Source organism: Hyperolius riggenbachi, chromosome 5 (genome assembly GCF_040937935.1).
Source record: "Hyperolius riggenbachi isolate aHypRig1 chromosome 5, aHypRig1.pri, whole genome shotgun sequence".
Classification (NCBI taxonomy): Eukaryota; Metazoa; Chordata; class Amphibia; order Anura; family Hyperoliidae; genus Hyperolius; species Hyperolius riggenbachi.
Genome location: NC_090650.1, coordinates 396,565,074 through 396,589,307, shown reverse-complemented (window position 1 = coordinate 396,589,307; position 24,234 = coordinate 396,565,074). Strand labels below are relative to the sequence as shown.

At 45.7% G+C, this 24,234-nt stretch overlaps 1 protein-coding gene across 1 annotated transcript; it reads left to right on the top strand.

Annotated features, from left to right (window-relative positions):
- Positions 1-91: 91 nt before the first annotated feature.
- SCRT1 (scratch family transcriptional repressor 1) lies at positions 92-24,234 on the top strand. Its single transcript, XM_068234916.1, has 2 exons — positions 92-1,284; positions 19,956-24,234. The coding sequence occupies exons 1-2, from the start codon at positions 1,173-1,175 to the stop codon at positions 20,678-20,680; spliced, it is 837 nt and encodes a 278-aa protein (XP_068091017.1). The 5' UTR covers positions 92-1,172; the 3' UTR covers positions 20,681-24,234.

The following is a 24,234-nucleotide window of genomic DNA, read 5'->3' as shown; positions in this document are numbered from 1 at the left end:
GGCCATCCCGCAGCAGCACCTGATCACAGCCCTTTAAATGGAAGAGCTGAAGTGGAAAGCCTTCACACATCCTGAGCACTGAAGCAGGAAGGTAGAAGGGGAAAACGCCTCAGAAAGGAGGGATGGAGAGGCAAGCAGTCTGAAGGGATGACAGGTCTATAGAAGGAGAGATCAGTGGGAGAAGGAGGAGCTGAGAGAGAGCAGAAAGCCGGGAGGGAGAACGACAGGAAAAAAGAACGATGTAGAATTGATGAAGAGATGCACAAATAGCAACAGACTGATGAGAGACTGTGGAGGGATAAACAGCAAGGTTAGAGGGACAGTCAAGATAAACAGCAGGCAAGACACCTGATAGACATATGTGCAAGAGAAGCAGGACCTGGAAAGGTGTGTGAGGCAGCCAGAAGACTCAGCAAGGTGTGAGACAGCAAAGAGACGAGAAGGGACGCCTGATGGGAATGCAGAGGTTTCTGGTGTTGGGAGCTGTCCAGTGCTGTCAACTGGAGAGGAGCTGTTCAGTGCTGAAATCTGGAAAATACCTGTAGTGCTGAAATCTGGAGAGGAGCTGTCCAGTGCTGAAATCTGGAAAAGACCTGTAGTGCTGAAATCTGGAGAGGAGCTGTCCAGTGCTGAAATCTAAAGAAGACCTGTAGTGCTGAAATCTGGAGAGGAGCTGTTAGAGAGCAGAAATCTAGAGACATAGCCAAGCTGCTGCCCAGTCCTGGAATTTCCAATAATATTCAACTTGCTGTCTACTTCCAAATCTGGAGGGACATTCAAGCTGCTGTCCATTTCTGTAAGCAGGAGGACCAACCAAGCTGCTGTCCAGTGCTTAAAGCTTTTTTTGACATCCAACCTGCTGTTCAGCTCTGAAGTCTGGAGGACCATCTGGGCAGCTGTCCAGTGCTGAACTCCAAAGACCTGATGGTTCCCAGCAGAGGTTCCCCTTATTCTGAGGGTTGGGACTCTACCTCTTTCCCTCCTGTGGCTCCGTCCCTCTGACCCTACAGAAGAACATTTTGTTCCCCTTCCCAGGGAGGGTGGAGGAGAACTGCAGTTGATGTCCCTCCTTCACCAGTCTTCTTCATTCTTCTTTTCACTTCCATAGCCCTCACCTCCTCCTCCTCCCTGACCCTACTCTGACCTTTCACCTTTGGAAGGGAAGAGTAACAATGCCAAGGTCTTTTTTGGTGAAAAAAGTGAAGGATGGATTCTGCTCATCTGACAGTGAGAGTGGATATGTCAGGCATCGTTCGAACTTTACCACACACCTCTCTGACAAAGGTGAGCTCCAATTTCAACATTTCACACTGTCTTAGTTGCTTTACTCTGCATTTATAGATTGGTGACACTCACAGAGACTTGGCAAACATGACTGACAAAACCCTACATGTTTCCAGTATCTAGACAAGTACAGTGGTTTCCAAACTTGCATACCATCCTCAAACCACAAAGCCCAGCACACAACAGGGGTAACACAGGGTCACCCACACACAGAAGACTCCAGGCTTGTGGTCAGAGGCCCACAGAGTTCTGCTGTGCACGTTGGGATAATTTCCCACACAGGTACAAGATAGCAGCGGTGACCTCAAACATCACTCTTGCTTTGATCATTCAAACTCACTAGGCCTGCAATTGCTGATTGGTCACCGACATGTCACACTGTATGCCCCTGTTAATATATAGTCACCAGTGCTGATCGCACATACACACACACACACACTCTCTCACACACACACAGCTGTACTCTGCACTGCACATATGTGAGGACAACTCCGCAGTATCCAGCAAACAGCTGACTGCAGCATGCCCCAGTATTGACACACCATGTGCTCTAAAGATATTACTCTGCATATACACGCAGTGCTCTGCAATCAGTGACACATAGGATGCTCTGTGGTCACTCCTACATGCACACACAACCATCTGCAGTGCTACATACTACACAATCTGCAGTCACTATCACCCATGCAAAGGCTCAGCAGGTTGGAGGCACTCTAGGCTGTCTCGTACAGATTGCTCTAAACACTGCATTCTGCAGCCGGTATCTCAAACAGGGAGCTCTGCAGCCTGTCACATACACACCTAACACTCTGCAGTTGATATAAGGCCTGTGAATTGGAGGCAGAACTATATTTAGAGCTTGGAGAAAAAGCAGCTGGGTATAGAGGAGGTGTGTGTGTTGTTATTGGAGGGGGGTGCATATTATCTGCAGCCCCCAAGCTATAAGCCTTCAGGCAAGGGCACCAGAAGTGAGTGTTGGAGGATGTGGGTGGGGGTCAGGGCTCCAGGTGACGAGGAACATCCTAATTATTATAGAGATGATCACAGCTAATTACTGGATGTCCTCCAGGTGTTTAGAAACCAATCTATTCTCCTCCAACACAATCCTTTCCCCAGTTAGCCTCTCTGTGTACCCCGCGTAGGCTGTAGAGTTGGCGGGCTGTGTTGTCTTTGCACCCCAGGTGTTGCGTAGAGTCGTTGGGGTCCCACGTTCTACATGCTGACCTTGAGAGATTCTATAGGGAGAGCGGGAGGGAGGGAGGCAGAGGAGGGGGCGATGGGCTCACAACTGCTGGAATTTCATTGTTTTGGAGTGAAAAAAAAAGAGCCAGGCAAGATGCTATTTTGGGAAATTTGCTGATTGCGCAGCTTTGGGCATTGCGGAGCACAATTTAACCTGTTTTAAGCCAGAAGGTTGCTGCATTCTTGGATCCAACAACATCCTCTGGTGCAGAACCCCCCCACTGAGTGTAAATAGAGGGTAAAAGGGTTTTTTCTTTCTTTGTGTCTTTTCTGAAGCAGCAACAAAGATGGATGCCAGACAAGCAACAGGGTTCATCAGAACTCCTTCACTAGCAGAATATAGCAGCTCTTCCTACTGCCCCCTGATGCCAAGGTGACCCTTCCCCACAGCATCACAGCTCTGCCTATCTGTGTCCTGATTATCCTCTGCTGTGCAGGCAGGAGGAAGGATCCTGTAGGAAGCACTGCAGTATAGGTAGGGAATGTAGCATGTGTATGTTCTACTGTACACTGTAAAGGCAGGACGAGCATCCAATGTGCAGGCTAAAAATAACTAAGTAATGCAGCAGCACAGCCATTCCATGGACCACTACCACAACATCTGCGGGGGGAAAGGGGGTGAATACAGAACTGGGTCACAGAACTGGTGGTACAAGGAAGGGGGGGAGGGGGGAAGTGCTGACACCAGAGAGAACAGCAGCAGAGTATGTGGAGGGGAGAATCTGCTGAGGTGAGGGAAACAGAGAATCAGCTCAGGAGAGACATTGAGGATAAGGGGGAGTGTGAGGATCTGCTGACAGATACTGTGGATGCACCAGACAGGAGAGGACAGGAGGGGGCAGCATTGAGCCCATTACATAAAGGAGGCTAACATGAGGTACCTAAAATCAGGATTTTATGGACTGTTTATAATAAATAATTACATGAGATCTGTAGTAGGACCTTGTATAAGCTGCCATTCCTGAAAGCATTCTGAGAAAAAAAAAACAATGCTAAGTGCCTGGCTGTCAGACTAATCTGTTGGCTTCAGTAGTGTCTGAATCACATCCCAACAGCAGGCAAGCAGCCAGTCTAGTCAGAGTTATACGCTTGAGTCGGAACACCTGATCTGCATACTTGAGAGGGATGGAGAGCAGACATCTTTATTTGCTTTTTACAGAATACCTGTTGCTTGGCTCTTATGCAGTAGAGCAGAAATGAAACAAGCCCAATACTGAAAGCAATGATGTTGGCCATTGTATGTCGATGATGTCGGACTCCAGTCCTGAAGGACCGATGTCCTCACATTTTTGGCACAGCTCACATTAAATGATGGGACTGAATCAGGAAAGGAGTGGAAGGAGTTCTCATCCTTGTTGGTTACCCATAACCTTCAAATATCAGAGAATTGAGAGAGACCAGGAGCTCAATGGTGTAGTATCCTTGGACAAGGAGTAATATAGAACATGTGTGTATGAAATATACTCACAAGGGTGGGTTGCAAAACTTGCAACCATCGTCAGAGCCTGCAGGAATATAACCGTCCCTGCTCCGTGTCCCAGGCCTGTTGCTGCAGATGCTGGTTGGTTGCTCTCCTAGATTAGTAGTGAGGACTTCTAAGTGTCCTCATAAATGTAAACCCCTTGGGGTGTAGACTATGCTAAAAACACTGGTGGAGGTGCCCTTGATGTTACGCACAGTGGCGTAGTGGATAGCACTTTCGCCTTGCAGTGCTGGGTCCCCCGTTTGAATCCCGGCCAGGTTAACATCTGCAAGAAGTTTGTATGTTCTCCCTGTGTCTGCGTGGGTTTCCTCTGGGCACTCTGGTTTCCTCCCACTTCCCCCTAAATTGTCCCTAGACTACAACACATACACTACACGATACATACACATAGGACATAGGACTATAGTAGGGACTAGATTGTGAGCTCCTCTGAGGAACAGTTAGTGACAAGACAATATATATTCTGCACAGCACTGCGGAAGATGTCAGCGCTATATAAATACTAAATAATAATAATACTATAAATGTTTATGTAGATGAGAAGGGAAAGTTCTTACCTTCTCAGAAGGACAAACCATAGGTTTATAGATAAGGTATGTTTATTAATGCATGATAGACAACATGTCTTAGCTCACTTGTTCAGACCTGAGAAGTTTTCGGGCACAAGCGTGAGCGCCTAAAATTACTTGATGTTGCTTATCTTTTTGTGCAGAGATGAAGTTTTGAGTTCAGGTCCGCTTTAAGGATAAAAGTTCATTAATAAAATTGAGAAATAGTGAAAGGGGAACTGAAGAGAGAGGTATATGGAGGCTGCCATGTTTATTTCCTTTTAAGCAATACCAGTTGCCTGGCAGCCCTGCTGATCCTCTGCCTCTAATACTATTAGCCATAGCCCCTGAACAAGCATGCAGCAGATCAGGTGTTTCAGTCTTTAAAGTCAGATCTGACAAGACTAGCTGCATGCTTGTTTCTGGTGTTATTCAGATACTACTGCAGAGAAATAGAGCAGCAGGGCTGCCAGGCAACTGGTATTGATTAAAGGTAGCCATACACTGGTCGATTTGCCATTAGATCGACCAACTGACAGATCCCTATCTGAGCGAATCTGATCAGAGAGGGATCGTATGGCTGCCTTTACTGCAAACAGATTGCGAATCGATTTCAGCCTGAAACCGATCACAATCTGTTGAGCTACTCCTGCCGCCTCCCCCCCGTATACATTACCTGATGCTGGCTCCCGGGCATCTTCTCTGCGCTGCACAGCTCTGTTCCGGCTTCAACCTGGCGCTTCCTGTGTCACTCCGTGACCAGGAAGTTCAAATAGAGCGCCCTCTATTTTAACTTCCTGGTCACGGAGCGACACAGGAAGCGCCAGGATGGAGTGGGAACAGAGCCGTGCAGCGCGGAGAAGATGCCCGGGAGCCAGCTTCAGGTAATGTATACCTGATCGGATCGGCCGCCGCTAGCGACGCGCTCCCTACCTGCGGGCGATCGAGGGTAATTTCCCGCACAGCGCGATCGACGGACCGATCCTATTTCGGGAGGAAATCGGATCGGCGGGTGAGTTTACCGCAAACGATTGGCAGCAGATTCGATCCCAGGATCGAATCTGCTGTCGAAACGGCCGCGAATCGGGCCAGTGTATGGCCACCTTAAAAGGAAATAAATATGGCAGCCTCCGTATACCTTTGACTTCAGTTCCCCATTAAACATTTATAGTAGTGTATCATCAAGGGCGACTCCACCAGTGTTTCCTGGAAAAGAGTGGTTCATCAAGTAGAAGATATTTCTCCATTTCTCAGTTTATCCTATACACTGGCATGGGTATGGCTCTCAAGGACTAAAGTTTGATACCAGTGGTATATGTATTGCCTTCTAAGCTAAACGCTTAAAAGTCAAAACTCCATTGAATAGCTCTGCTAGCCTCTAGTTGTGCACCTATCCATACGCTATAAAGGCTTCGGACTTCTAAAGCTTAAAGTGGGATAAAACGCTGACATAACATTCAATAAAAATGTGTTTTCCTACTTTTTATTACAGTTTTAATTTTTTTTGTACACAAGTAATTGTCTGTTTACGTTTGCAAAGTACAGTATCTGCTCTGAAAGCTGCCGTTGCATTTTCTTGCATAGCTGCTGAATGTATATATTAAAATCTATCTAGTGATCTCTTCTCAGATGCACACATAGTAGAAGCAGAGACAGCTTCAGTTTCAGCACTTTGCTAATGTTTACTAATTGTAGCTGACAAAGGAATGGAAACAAAAGATAATGTTACCACGTCTTTGGATGAGGCCAGAAGCTGCCCACTAAAGCAAGGAACTTTCCACTGAAGAACAAAGTGCTGCGTTTAACTATTTGAATGTTGTTCTGCTACAATTTTGTTTTAAGTGGTACTAAATTTTATGCTGTAAATAATGTTTTAGAGCAAAGAGGAAATGCCGAGTTTCATACCAATTTAAAGAGAACCTGGGGTGGGGAAATAAAATTAAAGAAAACTAGGCTGCCTGATCTGTGGGGCTGGGCGGATAAGGTAGCCACCATCCCCGCCGCTCTCTGCTGCTCCCGTGCCCAGATATTCTTCATTTTCTCTTTCGTGACTTCTGGGGTCATGACGCTGGAAAGAGAGAGAGATTCTCTCCCAGTGTGCAAGGAATTGGAGCGGCAGGGGGCATGGCCAGGGAGAGCCAGCTGCCCAATGGGGGAAATGCCCCCAGTGGGCGTTTTGAGCTGGTACAGCAATGCAAGGATGCTGATAATCTCACATCCATTTTCTAGTTTGGGTGTCACACCTGTTGTTGGGTCAGCCCATAAAGCTGAGTCCAGAGAGGAGGGGAAGCTAGCTGTGCCTCTCCTCACAGGCTAGAAGGACTCCAGTAAGTCTGTCTCTTGTACTGCCAAAGCTCAGTATTTCAAAGATCCCTTTTCCACTGGCAGCGTTTCCATCTGTGGCTCAGACCACACAGGTTTTGACAATTGCAAGGGTACCATGGTCTGTGATTAACATAGTAACACAACTGGTGCGATTCAATTTTTAACAAAATCAAACGAGGTGCATGCAACATTTTTATATAAAGATTATTTATAAAGAAAATATCAAAAACAAAGCACACATTATGCTTATATACAGAAGAATATATCCATCAAATAACATACGGAGGGACTGCAGTTCACAGACAGAGAATAAGATAGTAATTTGTAGGTATACAATAACAGAGCTCAACTATTGAGATATCACTCCAAAGGATCCACAGGGTAATGAATTGCAGACTAAAATCAATGATACGTACTGTAGGCATTTTGAGAAAAGGAGGAAGGTTTTACGAGACAGGTTTGGAATTGTACACCTTTTATGTATAAACACACCAACCCATAGAAAACTAGCACCAAACTGACAGGACAGGGCTTGACTGGAACAGAACTGCACGTTTTTTATATGTGAGCCACGCCATGGAAGTCTTATACAAAACTGATGCCAACTGTCAAAAACAGACAGGACACCTTTTATGTGTGAACCCAGCCTTATGCTCAACACACACCATACAATCTTGGTTGTACAGATTTACCAAATCTATGTAGTATAAGGGCCAACAGATTGAAAATACCTTGAATAATTGATTGGATAAGCTCTTTTACTACATGAAAGTGGTAAGATTGAACAACCAAGATTGTATTGTGTGTGTTGAGCCTACGAATGATAGAGAGGGGAAGGGAAGAAGAGAAAAAGAGATAGAAGACGGAAAAGAGTAGGATATCACCGGCTAGAAACCCATTCAGAACGCCCTGCTAATAAAAAAGCAATGATCTGACAGTCAGGGCCGGTTCTTGACTTTTTACTGCCTGAGCCCTGAGGCGAGAATGCCCCCCCCTTCCCCTCACCGATATGGAATGATTGAACAGCACCCGACAATTTACTGTGCTTTATTTAATGTTCTCACGTGACATGCTGCAGCTCAACCCAACAGCACATTGGCTGGCTGTGGCGAAATGAAACACTGCTGCTCTCCTGCCTCCCCCCTCCTCACTCACTGTCAGACTCCTCACACAGCACAACAAGCTGATTTTCCCCAATGATGACCTCTTCACCTCGCTCTCCTCTCGCTTCTCCTCCTACTCTGCATGCTCTAGGTGTTAACACACAAGACAAGCATGCTGCCCCTGTAATCTCTGCGCCTGATGCAAATGTTTCACCTTGCTTCATTATAGAACCGGCCTTGCTGACAGTGAAAGAGAGTGAGAAACTGAACACATCAGGGACCTTACATTAGAGCATGCAGCAGTTTCCCTGCATCTAGGGGAAGTCTAGGGGAGAGCAAGAAAAATTGCATAACTATACATTTTTTTCAGTTTACCAATTCAGTTTTCTCCTGGGTTTTTTTTTCCTGAAATTGTTAATGCAATCAAGCATTGAAACCGTCCGAACACGCAAAATGGCATGACAATGTGTGTGGTGTAAGGAGAGAAGTTGCATTGCAGTGCATTTGGGATGCTGATTACAATCTTCAGTGAAAAAATGGCCTAAATGAACCATATTCCATTTCATAACTATCAACTAATAACAAGGACATCTTGTTTTCCACTGAAGAGTAACTTTAAGCATTGAATTTACTTCATTCAATTTGTCCCAATCAGTAGCCGATACCCACAAGAAATCTGTGTGACTGATATTGTGGCGAAACCCCTCCCACAGTGTGATGTCAGGGCCATGGTCCTGACAGTTTCCTATATGTGAACCTTGTTGCATTGTGGGAAATAGCATTTGTTTTCAACTGCTAAGCAAGCAGTATCTACCTCTGTGCATAGCACTCTCAGCAACAAACAGAGCCGGGACAAGGTCCCCCAGCACCCCAGGCTGAGGCAACAAAGTGCACCCCTCCATCCCTCCCACCCCAGCTGTCAAACACTGATTGCTATTAGACTAAGAGGAGCCCCAGGGTGCACCCCCAACACCTTAATTTCTAGTTACAGTATCTGGCTCCAGTTACTGCCATGTATCCCCTTTTCTTATTTCTCTCTGCTTTAAAGAGGAGCTGTTAGGTATAGGGTCTCAGAGAAAATAAACACATATATCAGTAGCTAAAGATTGGCTGTACTTACATTACATATGCATTTCACTGTCCACGTTTGGATTTCACAGAATTTGTATATAGTATATGCAGAGATAGATGCTCCTGACAGCTCATGGCAGGCTCCATGTTTTTCTGTCAAATGTGTCGTCATGTCCTGCCTGCTTCCTGATCACAGAAAAGCTGGTACTAAATAACACAGTGTGCAGTGAATATTAATGAGCCATGTGGCTAGGAACAATAGCTGACTCCTGCAGTGTACTCTGCCCCGAGATTTATCAGTGCTACGCGCTGGACTGATTACAAGCTGCTGTAACGTCTCATTAGCAGCCGAGGGGAGGGCCCCAGAATGCTTTGCAGTATAGTATGCGGCTTGCGTCCTGCTTAGGTCTAACAGTTTGCTGATAAGCACACATCAAAGGTAACTGAGATTTTTATCTTCACTAATGGCTTTTGGGCTTCCTTCTAAACTGTTTAACACAGGAGAATAGAGGTTTAAATTAGCTTCTGCAGCCTGACAGTTACTCTTTAAATACAATAAGGCAATGATAGCTGAGTGAGTTGTGCGCCCCCTCCTACACTGCGCTCTGAGGCTGCGCTCTGAGGCTGAAGCCTCTCTCGCCTCTGCCTCAGCCCAGCCCTGGTTACAAACATTCCGCTGAGATCATCTGGCAGGACTTCCTGGAGGGACAGTCCCTCTTTAAGAACCCAATCCCTCTATCCCCTTTGTTCCTTATTTGTCACTCTTTCAACACTGATGTACAGATTTATATAAATATATGTATTTTTCTACAGAAAGAAATGTGTTTAATAGACTCTAAACTTTATTCCCATCAATTACATTGATATATTTCTTATTGTCCAATGCTAAAATGAAGAAAAACTAATGGTGATACTGTAGATTGGGACCATTGGGGTTTGAATGGTAAATCTACAGGTTTTGATTCTGAATTATTTGTGATAGGTGTGGTGGGGGGCATGGTTAGAGTTGTCGCAGGGGCGTGTCTTGAAGTGTCCCTCTTTCTTATCTCAAAAAGTTGGAAGGTATGGGGCAGTGCTGCTTTGTGGATTAAAACATGTAGCAATGTAGTCCCTAAGCACAGTGCTGTGCAGAACTTGAGTGTATCCATGATGTCCTTGCCAGAAAATGATTAACCACTTCACCCCAAAGGAGTTTTTACCCTAACGGACAAGAGCTATTTTCACCTTTCAGTGCTCATCTCTTTCATTTGCCAATAGCTTAATCACTACTTATCACAATTAAATGATCTATATCTTGTTTTTTCACCACCAATTGGGCTTTTTGGGGTTGATATTTGTTTTCAGTAATTACTTTATTTTCTATGCATTTTAAAGGGAAAAACAAGGAAAAAATGAAAAAATACACTATTTCTCCAATTTCATCCCCTATAGTTTTAATATAAACACTGCTACTGTGCATTTTATCTGCCTATTTGTTCTGGTTAACAAAATATTTTAATTATGTCCCTAGTACAAAGTATGGTGACAATATAGTATTTGGAAATAAAGGTGTATTTTTTTCTTTGGTGGTTTTTTGTTTCACTATTTTCACGTGCACGGGAACGCACGGGCGGGAGCGCGCACAGTGGCAGCAGCACTGTCTGACTTATAAAAACGTCCTGGAGCCATTAAGAGGCTCTAGCAGGAAGTTTTTATACGTCAACTTGTCATTAAGTGGTTAAGATGAAATGGGGTTCAAGGCAAAATAGCATTTTTTCCCACTGTTGATTATCATCTGGTGTTTTTAGTAAGATTTGGTGGGAGCTAGCATCCACCTCTGTCCACGCCCTAGGCAACTGCCTAGGTTTGCCTTGTATAAAAGTGGGAGAAACCGAGAGCCCAATATGGTGTAGTGTGTCAGAAACAAATATAGATAATGATTAGTGAGATAAATATACTCACAGAGGCGCTTTACTTGCTATACCCGAATTGCTGTTTTGTCCCCACCTTATTGCCTGATGAAGCGGGTCTAGCCTGCGAAACGCGTTGCATCCTTGGGGTACTTTACAATAAATGTATGTATTTATCTTCAGACAGTCTTTCGTGTCTGCTTTATGGAGGTAAGTCCACCACTTCCTCCATGCAAATTTTAAAGGTTTTATTTACTTTTATCCTGCTGGCGCCTCTGTTCTCCTAGTGCTTGGTTTGCCTTGTGCATGTTCCGCCTCTGGTCCTTGCGTATCACACACTGGTATGTGTTGCTGAAATCAGCACAGCAATGCATATTGGTGTGCCTAGGCTCTAATATGGCGTACCTATGAAATTACCCCCGGGAGACTTGGGCACAGGATACAGCCGATATATGCGGCTTACCCTGCTCCTGCACAAGTCCTGGCGGTGATAATTACTATACCCCCTCCAGATCGACGTGGATGGTAGGGAATGATGTAATTCGCCTTCCAGCTATTGCTGGCGGACAAATTACAGTGCATTAAAAGTAACTTCAGCTCCGTCTTCTGACGGCGCCGAAGTTACTCACTGTGCGCCGCTATACCTGTAATTCCTTTTAAGGCCTATGGTGGCGCCCAAATCTCCTGTGCTGTTTTAACAGCACTCACTAATATGTGCTGCTGAAATCAGTACAGCAATGCATATTGGTGTGTCTAGCTTTTAATATGTGCTGCCAGGGTCGGGCCGAGGCAGAGGCGAGAGAGGCTCCAGCCTCACGGCGCAGTGTAGGAGGGGGTGCACAACTCATTCAGCTATGATTACCCTATTGTGTTTGAAGCAGAGAGACATAAGAAAAGGGGATACAATGCAGTGACTGCAAGCCAGTAAACTAGAGATTAAGGTGTTGGGGGCCCTGGGGCACCTCTTACTGATAGCAGTCAGTGTGTGATGGCTGGGGTGGGAGGGATAGAGGGGCGCACTTTGGTGTCTCAGCCTTGGGTGCTGGAGGCCCTTGCCCCGGCTTAGTGTGCTGCTGAAATCAGAACAGCAATGCATATTGTGTGCCTAGCCTCTAATATGTGCTGCTGAAATCAGCACAGCAATTCATATTGTGTGCCTAGCCTCGAATATGTGCTGCTGATATCGGCACATCAGTGCAACAGTGTGCTCAGGTCCTTAAAGGCATGTAAGCTCAAAGAGCTAATTAACACCTCTCTCAATATGCACATCATCAAGGCCCTTCGTGTCTGGAAGCACTGAGAAAATGTAGATAAACAGGAAACAGCTGTGCGTTGTTGAGAAAATGTCCCTGTGATGAAAGCAGAACTTCATGACATGTCAGTGGTTGATAAATTAATATAAATAATGAAGGTCTCTCTTTCCAGTTGTTTTCTATCACGATATTTGCTGTTTCACCAAGAGATTTTCCGTGCTTTACATCACAGTTTTGATCCAATCGTTTATTGTCATCATGCAATTTTGTTTGCGTTTTTCCAATGCTTCTGTTTGCTATGCAAGCTTCTTGCTCTTCCATTGACATTAACCCAATTGTAGGAAAAGTGTAGTGTACTCTACACTTGCATTTGGGCAAAAATCAAATGGCATCATTACAGTGACAATCAATGTGCCCTAGAGACTGGCAAATTGCATGTGACCCAGTTTAAGACAAATGAGAATACTTTGGGGAGAATGGGGGGACCATTAGATTACTAGGTAATACCTTGGGGGGATGGTAGGATTACTGGACTACCAGGGAATATTTTTTTGGGGGGACGGGGGGGGGGATAAGGGAACCACTTGATTACCAGGGAATACTTTGGGGGGGATGAGGACCACTAGACCACCAGGGAATATTGCGGGGGGGGGGGGGGGGGTGTCACTAGGCCACTAGGAAGCACTGCAGGGATAGGGGACCATTAGACTGCCAGAAAATACTTTGTGAAGATGTGTAGACCACCATGGTGCCAGGGAATACTTTGTGGGCATGGGGGGATCACCAGGGGGAATCAGTTGGAAAGGGCACCTGAGCCATCTGTATTAAAAGGGTGCCTCCATAGACTTCAATGTTATTTCTGCAAATCTCTGCTACTAGGTGGTGAAAAGGGCGCCCAAGTTTTCATTTCAGCTACAAGGTTTTTGATTTGGCTACAAAAAGGCATCCTTTTATAGCCGAGATTTTTGATTCGGAGGTGCAAGGGGGGAGGGGGTTTAGGATTAGGCATCACAAGCGGGGAGGGGGGGGGGGTTAGGTACCACTAGGGGGGTTTTAGGGTTAGGCACCACCAGGGGAGGGTTCTGTGTGAGAGTAGGGAGAAGTTAGGTCATAGTGATCACTAGGTGGGGGGGGGGGTCTTATGGTTAGGCACCACCAGGGGGGTCTTAGGGTCAGGTACCACCAGGGAGGGGTTACGGTTAGGCACCACCAGGGGGGAGTTAGGGTTAGGCAATAACAAGAGGGAGGTTAGGCACCACCAGGGGGGTCTTGGGGTTAGGCACCAACAAGGGGTGTTAGAGTTAGGCACCACCAGGGGAGGGTTCTGTGTGAGAGTAGGGAGAAGTTAGGTGATAGTAATCACCAGGGAGGGTCTTATGCTGGGCATACACGGCTCGATTTTGCCGCTCGATACTCCCGCCCGATCGATTCCCCGCTCGATTCCGCAGGCGATTCTCTTATCTTCCGCTCATTTCTCTTATCTTTTTTCCTTTGTCCTCAATGCGAAATCGCGCGCGGAAACAATCGGGCCGGAGATTGGACATGTCGGAAATTATCTATTGAGTTATCTAAATGGCTCAGAATCGAGCCGTGTATTCCCAGCATTAGGGTTAAACACTACCAGGGGGTCTTAGGGTTAGGAATCACCAGGGACTGGTTAGGGTTAGGCACCACCGGGGGGGGGGGGGGGAGGGCGAGTTAGGGTTAGGCACCACTAGGGGAGGGTTCTGTGTGAGAGTAGGGAGAAGTTAGGTCAGAGTAATCACTTTTCTCGGCTATATCACTTTTCTAGGCTATATCCAGAGCCCTTTTATAGCCCAACAAATTTTGCCTTTAACATCATCCTTTTTATAAACTAAAATTACCTTTTTGGCTACACCAGGCGCCCTTTGTAGCCGAATTTGGCATTTCGCCTACACCAGGGGCCCTTTGTAGCTGAACTTGACACTTCGCCTACACCAGACGCCCTTGTAGCCGAATTTGACATTTCGGCTATGCCAGGTGCCCTTTGTAGCCAAATGTGTCTTTTTTCATCTATATCAGGTGCCCATCTTGCCAGGCGCCCTTTTCAAATGTATGCCCACAAGGGCCAGAAAAACTTTTGGGGGGACCACTAGAGTACCAAGGACAGCTACTAGATGAGAGAGGTGTAAGCAGAAGAAAGGGATTGCTTGTTAATGATTACTACGATTTAAAGAATATATAGAGGTGATCATTACCAGCACAGCACCAATAAAGAGTCCATGCAGGCAGTGACTGGAGGAGGGTCCCACGTGGGCCCCTCAGGTCCATGGTCTCTAATGCAGTCACAACCTCTGCATCTCCTACTGCCACACCACTGCCTAGAGCACAATAATGGCCAGAAGCAGCCCTGATTATGCCGGTATTGCCTGTACAATCTCTGATTGCAGACTAAAGACCTGCAGAGGGACCTCACTACCTACTTCATGTCAGTTTACATACTGTAAAGTTAGCACAATTGGGGAATTATATTAACATAAAGAAGAGAATATTCAATTTACCTGCCTCCCTGGGCCTGCACCATCCCCAGTCCAGAGTTATTTTAGAACATCTGCTTTCAGGCTTCATTACCATCAATTCGCCTTTGCCCGATGTCCTTCTTCTCCTGCACAAACCTGGTCACTGAAGCACAAATACCGTATCTATAGAATCTCATCGCAAGCAAGGGACAGGCATCAGGGCACAGGATACAGTAGCGTAGCGTAACTAAGGGCCCAGTGCAAGTTTTAGAAGGGGCCCCCAAGCACTTTACTGGTATGGAGCCTCAAAACCTTCCAAGGACAGCTGCAGTGTCAGATGTATAATCAGAGGAAGGAAACCATTTGTTAATGATTGTCACTATTCAACACAAATATAGAGATATAGATGTGTTCATTACTAGCAAAGTACCAATGAAAAGCTAAAAGGATGGATGAAAGAGGGCACCTAGTGTGCCTCCTGGTCCAGGGGCCCCGGTGTGATCGCAACCTCCTTATTCCCTGTTGCTACGTGTCATACTCACCATCCTGGTCTTCCGCGGGGTTCCCGGGTGCGCTCTCTGGTGCGCATGCGCGGGGGCTCTCTGGGCCTTGTAGTCCCTCATCCAGCTTGGCGTGTGGCGTTGCGCGCTACGCGCGTGCGCAGAGTATTGCGCGCGCATGCGCAAACTGTTGCGCGCGCTCTGCGCATGTGCAGGGCGCTAATTTCGGCGCCAATGCTCATTATAAAAGCAGCACTGCCCTTAGCTGCAGTGCTGCTCGTTCTGACAGCTTGGCTAGCCTGTCGGTGAACCGTTCTTCCCTGCCTTGCTATTTACCTGATCTGATCTCCTGTTGTGACCTTGGCCTGTGACCCCGACTTTCGCTGATCTCCGCCTGCCCTGACCTTTGGCTCTGCTTCCTGGATTACCGCTGTTTGCTGCCTGCCCTGACCCCTGGCTTGTGACCCCTACCTCCGTTGTCTGCTGCCTGCCTCGACCTTTGGATAGTGACCTCGATCTACGCTGAACTCTGTTTACCTTGGACATCTGGCTTTCATCTGACCACGCTTACTCCACAATTAGTGTCTCTGTTCTCCCAACCACTCACTGAGGTAATCCCAGTAGTGACCTGGTAGGGCACTAGGCAGCTAAATTCCACATCCCCCTCCTGGGGGTGTGGTCCTGCACTCCCCTCAAGGGTGTGTGGGTGAAGACCCATGGTCACCTAGACCCCACTACTGGGTAACACCTCTTCCTTCGTGGGAAGGTCAACAGGGACTGAAGAGAAGTTCCAGTCAGTCCTAACACTACGCCACAGCTTTTGTAGCGAACGCCAAGAGACCAGGAAAAGTAGATTACTATATCAGAGGTTTACTATATCAGAATTTGTCATACTCAAGCACATACAGTGTACTATAGTGCTGTACCTTAATTCAGTAAATAATTAGGAGTCATTTTTTCTTGTCAATGCTTCTGCAATCGAGTGCAGACAGTGTCTAAGCTGGATCAAAATGCACAGTGCTCAATATGCAGGGATTTGCAAGCAATAATCATGCAACAGCTTGCACAGGAAGCCTAGGTCTCTCCAGTCAATGCAGATGCAGTACTGATAGTGTGCCCTTGTGTCCACATGTCTGTACAGCCTGGATGATACTGTAGCATTGCAGCCAAGCACAAGCAAGTCACAGATGACTTGCAATTACCTGTGTAATCAGGCAGCAGCTTGTACAGGAAGCTTTTGAGGTAATCCACACAGGCCCAGCATATTGTGCAGTTTGCGAGCAGACTACAAATGGCTGGCAGTCCGCTCACTAACCACGGCTCATAGGTTTCAGACTGATATATTATGATGCATGTGCCCACCTACTTTCCACTATAGCCAGATACAGAATACCGCAAGGGTCATTTACTGGTGCATAACGCTAACCACCAACCTACCGATGCCTATCCCTAACCCCTCCATGCCTAACCTTAACCCCCCCCCCATATCCCTAAGTAACTGCTTTCCCCCCAGCCCTAACCACTTAAGGACTACGGCAGACTTAAACCCCCCTAGTGACCAGGCCATTTTTTACAGATTAACTGTACACAAGTTATTCCCCTCCCTCCCCCCCCAACAGAGATTTCTGTTGGTGGGTAGAGATGGCCCGAACGGTTTCGCATGTGAACGGTTCCAGGCGAACTTTCGGTGGTTCGCGTTTGCGGAAATTCGATGCCTAGCTAACTACTGGGGCACCTACCTATGCCTATCTACCTATACTGGGACACCTACCTATGCCTAGCTAACTACTGGGGCACCTACCTACCTATATTAGGGCACCTACCTATGCCTACCTACCTATACTGGGTCTCCTACCTATGCCTAGCTAACTACTAGGGCACCTACCTATGCCTATCTAGCTATACTGGGACACCTACCTATACTGGGACTTCTACCTATGCCTAGCTAACTACTGGGGCACCTACCTATGCCTACCTATCTATACTGGGGCACCTACCTATGCCTACCTACATACAAGAAGATAATAAGGTCGTTGCTTCATTCTGGACAGTGTCATACGGCTGTCCCTAGTACAGCGCTGCCATAGATCGCAGCGCTGTACAGACTAAATGGACGGCAGTTTCACCGTCTAACAGTCTGCTAGCGGCGATCGAGACTGATGACGGAGTGGAGTCTTTCAAGCGGAAATGATCCTGGGGCTGCCGCCGCATTCACGCCAATCAGTGTTATGTGGTCGGCAAGGGGTTAAAAACTCCACCCCCCCATAACCTTAAAATTTCACTACTTATCAGCACTGCCATAGGCGTCCAGTACAATTGCCGGTAATAGTGTGAAATTTGATGGCTGAGGCACCCAAAAATAGGGGGCCCCAGGGCCACCGACTATGAAAACCGTGACTACTAATAGCTATTTGTCAGGCACAGCGCACTATTACCAATAATTGTATGGGTGCCTGGGGCAGTGCCCAAACTCCCGCGCCTCAAATGCCGACAATTTCCATACTTCATATAGAGGCTTCCAAGTGCTCCAAGCAATCAAAGCAGTCTATCTTTTAATACCCGCCTCCTACTCCTTTCAGGCAATGTAGGCCATGTCTCCATTATCAGAAACCTGAAGTGAGGGAAATAGAGGCTGCCATTAATATTTCCTTTTAAATAATGCAGATTGCCTGGCTGTCCTGCTGATCCTCTGCCTCTAATACTTTTAGCTATGGTCTCCGAGCAAGCATGCAGATCAGATGTTTAACTGAAGTCTGACTGCTTGTTTCAGGTGTCTCATGATTCAGACATTACTCACGAATAAAATATCAGCAGGACTGCCAGGCAACTGGTATTGTTTAAAAGGAAATATATATAGCAGCCTACATATTCCTTTCACCTCAGGTGTACTTTATTTCAATAGTTTTTATTAGTTTTATCATAAACAAGAACAAGATCAATAACCAAGATAATGAATCTTATAATACAACATCGTATCCATACAGAAAAATATTGCAAATACAGTATATGTTATGTCGGTATTAGCGTAGCAATATGAACTCTGAAGGCTTAGGAACCTGTGAAAGATAATTATCATAAACCAAGGAGTGGATAATCATATAGTGGTATCCTCATAATGGAGTAATTCAGTAGTAGAGGGCCATCGTATTGAAAAGCTTAAAGAACAAGCGACACTTATGCTAACCTAGAAATAAAAAACACATATATAAGTAGATAAATACTACTTCTACTTACATAACAGATGTATTGTGCTATCCACGTAATGATTTATAAAGGAAAAGCAGAAAATCCTATTCTAGGCAGTGGCCATCTTGCCAAGCTAATGCTGACATTATATCCTCCCTGACTCTTGTTTCCCCCCCTCCCTTCTCTTGCTCATTGTGTATTCATTAGCTGCCCTCCCCCCAGAGTCTTCAGACACTCCCACTGAGGTGTATACTAACAACTGCACTGTCTATTTTTTAATTTACACATCCAGTCACCTCAGCCTTGCTTGTAAACACAAGTGATCAGAGAGTGTTTCTGATAAGCAGCTAGGAAGGGAAATAAATGGAACAGGAGGAATATATTATAGATAAAAAGAACTCACAGCATTCAACTATTTGGCACTGTTTGGCACTAGGGCCAGTGCTCCTAAAGTATGTGATAACTACAAACCATAACAGCAGAAAAAGTTTTGCAAGTTTTGAATGCAGGATTAGCATCTTTATCACTTAATACACTCAGACCAGTTGCTGTTGAAATTTTATTTTTATGGTGACAATACCGCTTTAACAACACAGCTCGGGAAAACAGCAACTGCCCATTCACAGGACCAAATATGGTTGGGCAGGGCTGTCATCCCATGAATGCATCTGGGGGCTTGTGAGGTCCTGTTTCCAGCGAGACAGGATCTTCATCTCAGTCAAGAGAAGATTTAACTGTACTAACACAATCAATAAAGAGGGGCGGTTTCCCGAGGGTATCAGGTGTACTTCAATGGACATTGCCTAAAGGGAGTAAGTGGTGAGAATTAAAAGAAAGAGTGCTTTGATTACTGCAAGCGCTTGGCCTGTAGGTGGGGTGTGTCTGTATGCAGGGGCGTAGCTATGGGGGGCAAGGGAGGACATCTGTCCCCAGGCGCAGCATAAAAGGAGGTATTGCTACAAGCTCTGCTTTCCCTGATGTGTCCCCATAGAACTGTCCGTGAAAGAAGTAGGAAGGATCTGATCTTCTCTCCTCCTTCCTCCTGCTCTCCATTCACAGTTTTGTTTTATTTTATTACCCTGCTGTAATCAGCGCTTGCCATGTTTGCATCAGCAAAGTAGATCATGTGTATTTCTACGTATCTCCCAAATTTCTAATGCCCGGTACACACAATGCAATTTTCTGTCAGATCAACTGGTCATGATTTGAACGAGATCGATTTTGTGCAGCGCTGATCTGAAAATTTATCCCGTTCTTAATCAGGTACAGATCGGACATACCAGAAATTATTCTAAAACGCAAACATTTCTGGGAATGTATGATGGATTCCCTTATAGTTCACGGCTTGTCACCAGGGGGCGCAAAAACTAGCTTTGTCCCCGGGTGCTGAAACCCCTAGCTACGCCTCTGCCTGTATGTGTGGTTGGGTGGGAGGCCCTGGAAGCTATTAATGAGTGTCAGGCACTTGAATTCAGCATTTAGGATAATTGCTCTTTTTAAGTACACTTAAAATTCAGTGTGGTGCTTGTCTTTAAATGATGGAAGAGATGCTCATTTCTTACGACTGACAGTCTTGCCATTTTTATTTCAGATTACATCTCTGACTACATTACTCCATCAGTGTATGATGGGGACAGCGATGGAGCCATTAAAGTCCCTTCTCCAGACACCCTTTACACAGCAGTGCACAGTGAATATGGAGCCCCAGACTCCGAGCCCCCCGACAGCCCAAGCTCAGAGATCACAGGGGGCTATATCAACGGGGAGACAGCGGTCAGTGAGGGTTACTCAGTGGATGCCTTCTTCATCACGGATGGCCGATCACGGCGCAAGGTTTTGTCTGGCAGTCGTGCCATCCAAAGGCACAGCTGCAGCGAGTGTGGGAAGAGTTACGCCACGTCTTCCAACCTGAGCAGGCACAAGCAGACCCATCGCAGTTTGGATAGCAAGCTAGCCAAGAAGTGCCCCACCTGTGGCAAAGTATACGTGTCCATGCCGGCCATGGCCATGCACCTACTCACCCATGACCTCAAGCACAAGTGCGATACCTGTGGCAAAGCCTTCAGCCGACCATGGCTTCTCCAGGGCCATATGAGATCCCACACTGGTGAGAAGCCCTTCGGTTGTGCCCATTGTGGAAAAGCCTTCGCTGACCGCTCCAACCTCCGTGCACACATGCAGACACACTCCGCCTTCAAACACTACAAGTGCAAACGATGCAGCAAGACCTTTGCACTCAAGTCTTATCTCAACAAACACTACGAGTCCGCCTGCTTCAAGGGGGCTGTGCCTCCACTTAGCCCAATGGAAGATTGAGAGGGATCACGTCACTGGGAGGACCATCACCATTCCACAATCAACATCGTTCTAGCATACCCTGGTCACTCGTGGTCACTCACTTTTCCTCTCATCCTTTGCTTTTGTGGCCACTTATTGGATCACTGATGCTGCCCATTTCATTCACTATTTCCTGTGGATGGGATGATCCTCTTACCACTTTTCTCATTACAGAAGTTGGGTTTATTTTCATGTTCATCCAAAGTTGGTTGAAACTATTCACGGGTGAAGCTTGGAGAAGTCCTGAGCGATTGTTTTGAATGAAGCCACACATAGAAACTTTCTGAATAATATTTGCTTATAATTTTTTCCTATCATTTTAAGTCTATAAGTCATGGAGTTCAGTAGGCAGGAGGCCACATCTGTCATGTGGTGCTCCTAGCACAGTGTGTACATTTAGGGGAAAAAGTCTCCGGGGTTCGGAGAGAATTCTGTTTTGAGGCCTTCATTTAGTATTCTGTACAGTGGTGGAAACTGAGCCCCCATTTTAATGTGGGGTTTGACTTAGTTGAAGAGACGAGTTACAATTTTTTGTATTACTTCAGCCATTTTTAGCATGACAAAGGGTTCATCCTTACCAATAGAAACATGCTACCTTGAGCAATAAGAAGACACGTGGGTAGTATTGGAAACATTTTTTATCAAAAGAAGGGTAAAGTTTAAGGGCAATAAGTGTCTCATTATCAAAAGTCTCAATGAGTACATCAATGAGCGTGATTAGCAGACAAAGAGGGTTGTTTGAGTAAATTGCAGGCTGAATGCATGTTGGCACTTGGGCCTTGTACATAATATACACGCTTTTATTGATTTTCTCTTTTAAGACATTGGGCGCTCCACATTTTCATTAATGTTTAGGGAACATGCCCAAAGCACTATATTTACTATTAAGTCATTATTCTTTGGAGAGGTCCAAACAAAAAAACTCTAGTGGTAACCTCTTGCTGCCAGCACTATCAAATGACTTCACCATGACCATGTGTGTTTGTGTTTGTCCATTTTCATAACAAATTTTCACAACTCATCTGTTGAAATCCAAAAAAAAAGAAGCAGACAATCGCTTCCATCCTCATGAGAAACGTTCAAATATCCATGCCAATTACAATTTAAAATTATAACTGCAAAGTTAATGATATAACCTCCATTTGGTTTCCAAAAGACAATTTCCACACCCAATGCTGGAGATCTTCATTGTCTTTTAATCAGATGGAAGTATTTTACTCTCAAGTTACAAATTTAGGTTAAAAAAAGACATATGTCTATCAAGTTCAACCAGAAAATAAGACACCACACTGTCCTGCACCCTCACGTATATCAGATCATCCAGAGGAAGGGGAAAAACCCTTACAGGGCTTAAGGCCGTACACATGCCAGATGAAATTCGGCTGAGACGGCTGATAACGGCTGCCTCTGCTGAAAATCCAACTTGTTTATGGCAAACCCCGATGCCCCTGACTGCTTGGCCAGCAATCTGTCCTGGTGGATGACTTTGGCTGAGCAACGGGTAAGAAAATTGTTCTCCCCACTTACCCCACTCACTATGTGATGTCACATCTGTGCCGATCTGTCCCCCAGCATAGAGGAAGTGACATGTCTGAAAGCAAGTGACATGTCTGCACAGCCTCGGCCCTGCAATGTCGTCCAATGGATTGGGTTCCGATCCCCGTTGGCCAACATTGATTGAGACTGCGTATGGACCTTTAGACCAATTAGCCCTAAAAGGGAAAAAAAATCCTTCTTGATTCCAAATGGCAATCAGATGAAATCCCTCGATTACCACCGCTGGGAATTACCTAGCAATTCTAACCATGAATGTCCTTCAATGCAAGGAAAGCATCTAAGTCCCTCTTATAGAATTTCTTGCAGATATAGAATTTGCTATTACTATTTCCTGTGATAATACATTCCAGGTTAGATGGCTATGTTGGTAGAAATCTATTCACCAATTTCATTTTTGAGGTCCAGGTATCTTAATACATTGCTGGGGCCCACATTTCCTAAATCCTCCATAGATGGAACTCCATATTTGCACATCTGCAGGTCCATGCATAAAAATTCTGTGGCAAAGGTCCAGTCTTGCCTGCATTCCTTTAGGATCCATAGTTTTTGGTTGCTCGTGTATTGTTCCAAATCACTCTCCTGCAGGCCAACAATTTTGGGAAATGTTTGACAGAAAACAATGACTTTTAACACAGTTTTGGGGCGAGATAGATCATTTGGGTGCAGCTCCAAATGCCGGGATTTTGTGGCTGCCATAGGCCGCAAGGTGAATTACAGCTATAGCGGCGCCTGCTGACTAATTTGGGTACTGTCAATAGCCGAAGTCCAAATTATGATAAAAACGGTGTAATTCAGCAACTGGCAATAGCCAGAGCCTGAATTAAGCAGGCAGATAAATATTTAGACAGTCCATAGGGGAATAGATTTGAAAATAGGCAGGAGAAAAACTAACTGCGCCCAAATTTACCTGTGCCATTTTTTTTAATGTATCCGTTTTAGGGACCCATATATCGGAAGCCACCAAGAGTGGTCAATGTTGTCCAATTTTTACAGTCAGTTGTAGGTAGCCTGTCTTTATAATGTTTTGCTAGAAGCAGAGATGGATTAAGATGTAATAGGGCCCTAGGTAGTAGATTTGGAGCCCCCTTGTGGTCCTTTTGGTAATGTCAAAAAGGTGGCAGATGGGCCCCTTAACGCCCACTAGGCTTCAAGCACTTGCTTAGGTTGCCAGGTGGATGATCCTGCTCTGGTTAGAAGTACAATCCCTCAACTATCACTAGCCACAGTGGAGAAGTCATGTGAAGACCCTTCGCACCACCCACGAACCACACAATGCTAGAATTCCAAGAGGTAACTAAGGAATGCAATGTAGGTAGAGCAGTTAAATCATGTTTATATGAGGTGTTATGAACTCACTTGAGGTAACCACATGGCTGAAATTATCTCCTTGTTTGTTGAAAGATTGTGACAGCCTAACTTTTTGCACCTACAACAAGACCATCTGTACTTCACAGACACATACATCCTCATCAAAGCTGAACCGTTGTCATACAGATATTATTAGAATAACCCCATTTTACCAATAAAACGACATTAATACTGTATTTAATTATGTGGTGAATATCATAGATTTCCTCCAAGTCAGTTTTCCAAGAAATCTTTAAAAACACCTGCTTCATAACATCTACTTCCAGCAGGACAATCCTCCACATACAGTCTTTCTACCTCTCCTCCGATAATCTTCCATCTTCTAGACAACAGACCTACACATCAGTTCCTTTCATTTGGTCCTCTCACCTAGGAAGACAAAGCAAATCTGTCATGACAGAAGTGTGTGAGGTGTTTTTGTTTGACTGGCTTGTGTATCCAATGGTGCATGTGCCTGTACACATGGGGAATGTCGGTACGTTATCCCTTGAGCGACATTGCAGGGCCGAGGCTGACAGACACATCACTAGCCTGTAGGCTAGAGGAACGTTCTGTTGCTACGTGGAGGGTGGGGAGACAACAGAGCAGTGCAGGCGTGATGTCACGAG

Coding starts and splice junctions, on each gene's coding strand:
- SCRT1 (XM_068234916.1), top strand. CDS start 1,173: ATGCCAAGGTCTTTTTTGGTGAAAAAAGTGAAGGATGGATTCTGCTCA. Junction 1,285..19,955: donor CACACACCTCTCTGACAAAG/GTGAGCTCCAAT, acceptor TTTTTATTTCAG/ATTACATCTCTGACTACATT.